General features: G+C 46.9%; 1 protein-coding gene across 2 annotated transcripts in view; it reads left to right on the top strand.

The window, feature by feature from the left end:
• The window catches only part of Entpd5 (ectonucleoside triphosphate diphosphohydrolase 5), a 25,161-nt gene that overhangs the window by 4,436 nt on the left and 14,023 nt on the right, over positions 1–6,702 (top strand). Inside the window, exons 2-4 of one of the 2 annotated variants that reach the window (XM_023703568.1) lie at positions 2,802–3,101; positions 3,634–3,713; positions 6,436–6,579. In XM_023703568.1, coding sequence (XP_023559336.1) covers positions 2,885–3,101; positions 3,634–3,713; positions 6,436–6,579 — 441 coding nt within the window. In that variant the 5' untranslated portion in view covers positions 2,802–2,884. Of the gene's footprint in view, positions 1–2,801; positions 3,102–3,633; positions 3,714–6,435; positions 6,580–6,702 lie in introns of those variants that run through there. The other variant, XM_004624854.3, reaches the window with a different exon arrangement.

The raw sequence follows: 6,702 nt of genomic DNA, 5'->3' as shown, positions 1-6,702 counted from the left end.
GTGTGTGTGTGTGTGTGTGTGTGTCCGTCCAGCTCAGCCCACCAGGGGGCACGGCTGGCTGGCATGTGGTGCTGGGGGATCGAACCGCGGTCGCTGCGCTTTGCCAAGCTTGTTCCAAGTAGGTGCTTTAGACCACTGAGCCATCTCTCCAGCCCCCTAGTTCTGGGTTTTGTTACTGATTTGCTTTATGATTTTCAGCAAGGCGTGGAACCTTCGCCTTAATCTGTCCATTTTCTCTCGGTTCTGTGGGCATAGCATGGCCTGGAACCTATGAAGGCTCTCGTTAAAACCCATTATGATCTACTTCGGTGTATTAAAGTTTATGTATTTCCTTGAAGTATCATACGTACAATCACTGTCAGCAGTGTTGATCACGGACGACAGTCCAGGGGTCTGACTTTTGAAGGCTGAGAATGCTCCAATGTTAGGACTTTTTAATAACCTCTTTGTAACTTATGCTGGATCCATACCTATAGGTACACACCTATAATCCCAGTACTCAGGAGGCTGAAGTGGAAGGATTACTGTGAGTTCAAGGCCAGCCTGGGCTACACAGTGAGTTCCAGGCCATCCATTCTGCATAGTGAAACCCTGTCTCCAAAAGACAAAACTTAATTCAGAAGTTGAAGCTTCTTATCAATCGAAGGATGAATGAAGGAAAAAGAAAAATGAGAGAGGGTATTAAGATCTCAAGGAAACCTGTGAACTAAGCAACTGCACTGAAGATGGCAATTTATAATAGTAGGTTCATGCTTGGAGTGCCTGTCATTCTGGTCTTCTGAATACGGGCTGCTTGTCATGACATGCCAGTTGCTGCTGTGCTGTCTCTCGGGTAGATGATTGTTCAAAAAGGAGGGGGTGGTGAATAAAGGCAAGAGACAGGAAAAGGAATGTTGTGGGACTGTCCTGCTACAAGGTTGTATAGGGTTAGATTTCTGGACTTATGTATAAACATAAGAATAATTCTTTATGCCTATTTTTAAAATATATTTTAATTTTTTAAATGTTTTTTCATCATATTCTGTAGGGACTTAAAGTTCAACATATCAATACTTGATGAGGGCTGGAGAGATGGCTCAGTGGTCTAAAGCACCCACTTAGAACAAGCTTAGCAAAGCATCAGGGACCGCGGTTCAATCCCCCAGCACCACATGCCAGCCAGCCCCGCCCCCTGGTGGGCTGAGCTGGCCACACACACACATACCACTCACTCTCTCTCTCTCTCTCTCTCTCTCTCTCTCTCTCTCTCAAATAAATAAAAAAATAAAAAAAATAAAAAAAAAATACTTGATGAAAAATAACTGTTCCAGTTTATGCCTAAAATGTTTGATATTCAGACAGATAGAGAGGTTAAGCTTAACAGCCTAGGTTGTGTGGTAATAACAATAAGCTTCTCTTCTGGAGGATTAACAAACTAAGTTTGCAGACCAAAATTAGAGAAAAAGGAGGGCTGCAAGGAAAGCCAACATTTTGGCCCTAGCCTTCCAAGGTCAATTAAGACTCAAAACATATGAGAACTTGTATTGTAACGTCATGTAACTCAGTAGTGTCCCAAATTTTCTGATCAAGGAGATTATGGGGCCAAAGAGGAAAGTGATCGATGATGTAGACTGTGCCTAAGGAGAGTCACATGGAAAGAAAACATTCTCTCAGGCTTTCACAGAGAGCACATTGGCCAAGCAATGGCCGTGACTCATCCACATGGCTGACACTGACAAAGGATCTACAATGTGAGGTACAGGATCTCAGGATAAATCCCAAGGGAATTTCACTGACCTTATCAGATCTAAAAGCTACAACTCTTGTTGCATAGGTCCTGCTTTACCTTGGTCTTAACCATCCAGCAGAAAAGTATAAAAACAAAGTATAAGAAATAAAGCCATGGTGAACTGTAGGGGACTCAGGTCAGCAATTTCTGACACTGCCAGTCAAGTGGAAGACCCATACTATTTTGGACTACTGGACTCTTTTAGAATATTTTACTGAGTTAACACACCTATAATATTCAAATGATGGAACTAAACAAAAAAGGGGATACAGATAAATGTCCATTTTGTATCTATGTATTCAAAATGGTTAGAATAGATATATAGTTACATTCTCTTAATGAATAGAGGGATTTGTTGTAATAGTGTTTGTAAATAGGATATCATGTCTGCATCTTGTACAGGAGATAACCACTAGGAAGAGAGTATGTAATGTGTTAATTATTGAAACTGTCATACCAATTTGATTTGAAACTCTCATTGCTATTTGTCTCTCAATAAAATTATGGAAAAAAAAATTTTAAAAATCTCAAGGAAAAGGGCCTGGAGATAGCTCAGCAGACTAAGCACCTGCTTAGGCAAGTGCGCAGCTGGGTTCGATCCCCAGCACCGCATGCTGCGCCAGCCCCGGCCCTGGGCACACTGAGCCGGCCACAGAGTCCAGGTGTGGTGGCACATGCCTGTAATCCCAGTGCTGGGGAGACTGAAAACCATCTCTACAAGTCTGAGCTGTGGAGTGAGACCGTATACCAAATACATTTAAAAAAAAAAAACCCTCAAGGGAAAATTGTCAAAATAAAAAACAAAATTATACTCAACCGTAGGGCCAGGATGGCAGAGACAGCCTTTGTATGTGTGAGAACCACCTTAGAATCAAAAGCAAAGCATGAGAAAATAAGCTTTTGATCCCGGTTTGTTTTTTCAGAATCGGATGTCCTTCAGAAAGGGCGCTGAGGGTTTATGTTGCCCTGGTTTAGCCTGTTGTGCTGGTTATTAGGGGCCTGGGTGGGATTTCCATGCTGTGTTTTTTCACAGGTTAACCGGCAGACCCGATTGGACTAACCTGGTGCGCCTTTCTCCTGCAAGGCCCCGCGGGAGTGTGACAGCTTGGGGAGAGCATGGCCGCTGGCCGGAGTGCTGTCTGCCTGGCGCTCGTGATGGTCTGTGTGAGTAGCACAGTGCTCCCCAGAGACCAGCGGACTTGGTTTGAAGGCGTCTTCTTGTCTTCCATGTGCCCTGTCAACGTCAGTGCCAGCACCTTCTATGGAATTATGTTTGATGCAGGGAGCACCGGCACTCGCATTCATGTGTATACTTTTGTGCAGAAAACCCAGGGTAAGTGCGGTAGGTCCCTAAGTCGGAGGTCAGGCCCTAGCTGCCCCACAAACAGACCTGCTGAGGTGCGGGGTGTGCGCAAGAATCTCCTAGTGAGTGTCTTCCTTCGGAGAAGACGGATTTTAAACACATAATTTAATTTGATGGGAAGTCTGTGTTCTGAAACCCATATGTCCAAGAAATAGAGCTCATTTGTCCTTTTCTTTCTCTGAAGTTGGTTAATACCCCAGGGATCAGTACAGGGAAAGATCACATGGGGGGTTCCCAGTCATCCTTGGAGAAGGGACTAGGGATCCTGAAGGTGAACTTTCTCTGCACTGTCGGCTCCTCCCTCAGGCCGCCTAAGGAGCTGGGGAGGAGTAGGAACTTGGCAGGGTCCTTTGGGGTTGCAGTGCTGCAGAGGCAGGCACTGCCGTGCCTTAGCTGGGGAGGAGTAGGTTAGCCTCGCAAGTTGTGGAAGGCTTTCGCACACTAGCCACCTATGACCTGGTAATCAGCCATCTCTCTTCTTTTTCTTCTGGGGCAAAAATAGGACAGCTTCCAGTTCTGGAAGGGGAAATTTTTGAATCTTTGAAGCCAGGACTTTCTGCTTTTGTAGATCAACCGAAGCGGGTGAGTTGATTCTTGGCGCCTTGGTCACTCGGCCACACCACTGCTGTTCCCTACCTCCTGCTGCTCAGGAATGACATTGGGAGCACATGTGAAGCCAGTGCTGTTTTCAGTCTCCTGGATTTTGGTCCTTGTATGTGTCAGGCTCATGAGGGTTGAAGTGGAGGCTAGAAAATGGGTGGTGCTTGTGCAGGAATGACACCAGCCTTTGCTCTCTTTGTACTTAGCATGTAAGATCTGAGTTGAAGGCAATTCAGTGTAAGTAAGATAGGTGTGAAGTTCTATAGTATATGAAGTCTACAGTATAGTGAGGGATAGAAAGTCTTATTTCAGAGTGCCTCGTAAAGCTGAGCGGAGCGGCACGTGCCTGTAATCCAGCACTGGGGAGGCTCAGGCAGGAGCATTGCCGCAAGTTCAAGGCCAGCCTGAGCTCCATAATGAGACCTTATCTGAAAAAAATCTAAAAAATGAAAACAAAGTTCCTCATGAGGAAGGGAACTGGGCCTGTTCCTGAGGCATTAGGCAGCAGCCCGTGGTGACAGCTCTTGGTGGTGAAGGACATGTGGAGTGCGCGGTCCCTGTTGGCTGCGTTTCCCACCTGTGTCCTGCAGCATGCCATGGCCAGTGTGTCTTGTGCCACCACTGAGATAACAGAGAGGGCGGGAGGTTGGACTTTGGTAGTAGACATAAAATACTGTTTGGTGCCAAAGAGCAATCATTAACCAAGGGAAGACCTGGCACTAAGAGCGGGCGGAGGTGCCAGGCATTGTGTGTGCACCTGTGTGACCCCAGAGCTTGAGACTGGGGCGGGAAGGTCATGAGTTTGAAGCTAGCCTGGACAAATAACAAGACCCATCTTAAACAGCAGAGAAATGATGGTGTGGACGCCTGCTGGGGCATGCACATCCTGCCCAGGCTCCCAGGCTGCGTCAGGGTCCCCCGGAGTCTGCAAGGTCAGCGAGAGGCCTGTGCAAACAGAAAAGGGGGACAGTATGGTGTGAGCTTGAAACCCAAGAGGACAGGTTCTCAGTGTTAACGTGGTAAGCAATTAAAGCTGCTGAACTCAAATACGTTATTGGAAAATGATCAGGGCCGGGGAGATAGCGCAGTAGAATAAGCACTTGCCTGGTAAGAACGAGGTCCTGAGTTCAATCCCTGGTACCACCAAAAAAAGAAAAAAAAGGCCTCTGTGATAGTTTAGGCTTTGCCAGATAGCTCTGTTGTTTAAAGCGCTGCTTGGGTAAATGCAGGCAGGCGCGTAGGACCGCAGTTCGATTCCCAGCTCCAGAAGCTGGACCAGACTTGCCCTTAACGCAGCCTAAAGAAAAACAAAAACAAACAAACAAAAAAAAACCCTCCTTCCTTTAGTGGGCCGGGGAGATGGCTCAGTGGAATAACTGCTTCCCTGGCAAGCACAAGGGTCTGAGTTCAATCCCCAGTTCCGCAAAAAAAAAGAAAATGATAGACGCTGAGAAGCGACTGTGATGTTATACTGCTGGGAATCAAACCCAGGCCTGTGTGTGCCAGGAGGCCACCTTACCCAGGGTCTGTCCCCAGTCCCCCACCTTTTTAAATTTTTAAAAAATTTTGTATTGACCTGCCTGGCAAGCTCATGGTCCTGAGTTCAATCCCTGGTTCTGGAAAGAAAAAAAAAAAAAAAAATTTGTATTGAGACTGGGTCTCATGAATTTGCTCAGACCAACCTCAAACTGGCAGTCATCCTGTCTCAGCCCCCCTAGTAGCTGTGGTTACAGGCATGTACCACCATGCAGGTGAACTACTGGATTTTACAGAATAATTTTCATTTATTGTAAATGGCATGTCTGCTGTACCTATGCATTATAGATGCCAGTGATACAAAATGAGCCTGACAGAATGAGCCTGGTCTTTAGGACAAGCACAGCGGCCACGGCTAGTGTGTGTGGGACAGCTCCGTGAGCTGTGTGCCTGATGCGTTCAGCAGTTCAGTGGTGGTATGAGGCATGGCTGCTGTCCTGCCTGAGGAAAGCCAGTCCTGTGTAGGCCAGGCAACCTGGGAGAGGTCACAGGGCAGGCAGTTGACCCTGGCTCCAACTGCGGAGTACGTACACCGCACCCAGATTTTGTAACTCAGTAGAATTTATTGCCAGCACTAGGAGGCTGAGGCCCAAGAGTTCTGGGCCAGGCTGGGCTATATAGTGAGTTCAAAGCCAATTTAAACATTACCTCAAGAAGAAGAAGAAGAAAAAGTCAGCCGAAATGACCATACTATGAAAGGATTATAGATATCCTTATAGGCTTGTATTATAGGTATTAAAATGCATGGAGGGCCAGGGATATGGGTCCGTGGCATGGTGCCTGCCTGGCAAACGGGAGGTCATGTGAGTTCAATTCCTAGTACCAAACAAAACGAGACAAAACCCAGAAAATGAAATGGAGCTGGGCATAAAGGTTCAAGCCTGTAATCACCAGGAAGCTGAGACAAGAGAATTTCAAGTTCAAAACCAGGCTGGACTGTAGTATGAGACCCTCTCTTAAAAAACAAGCGAACAATTAAATGGTATCTCTTGGTATATGTGCTGCCGAAGCGAGCACAATGGATATCTCTTGGAAGCACCCCACATCTCTGGGTTGCTGTGGTCACAGAGCAGAGGAGTTGGTGCTCCGGCCGCACACCGTGTGGCTCCCCAGAGCTCATTGCAGGGACAGACTGGAGGTCACCAGATGACGGGTGCTCTCTTTGAAGGGCGCCGAGACTGTGCAGGAGCTGTTAGAGGTGGCCAAGGACTCAATCCCCCGAAGCCACTGGGAAAGGACACCTGTGGTGCTCAAGGCGACGGCAGGGCTGCGCTTATTGCCAGAGCGGAAAGCCCAGGCTCTGCTCTTGGAGGTAATTTCTGAAGTCTGCCTCTTTGATAATTGTGTCTTTTCCTCTATACAAGCATTTTATTCTCTGGAGTGTGACTGCTGCTTTGAGCATTCCATAGTTTAAAGTACTAGGGTGGGTTCTTCT

Source organism: Octodon degus, unplaced genomic scaffold (genome assembly GCF_000260255.1).
Source record: "Octodon degus isolate 3935 unplaced genomic scaffold, OctDeg1.0 scaffold00007, whole genome shotgun sequence".
Taxonomy (NCBI): Eukaryota; Metazoa; Chordata; class Mammalia; order Rodentia; family Octodontidae; genus Octodon; species Octodon degus.
The sequence above is the reverse complement of the archived record's forward strand: the minus strand, read 5'-3'. Positions and strand labels throughout refer to the sequence as shown.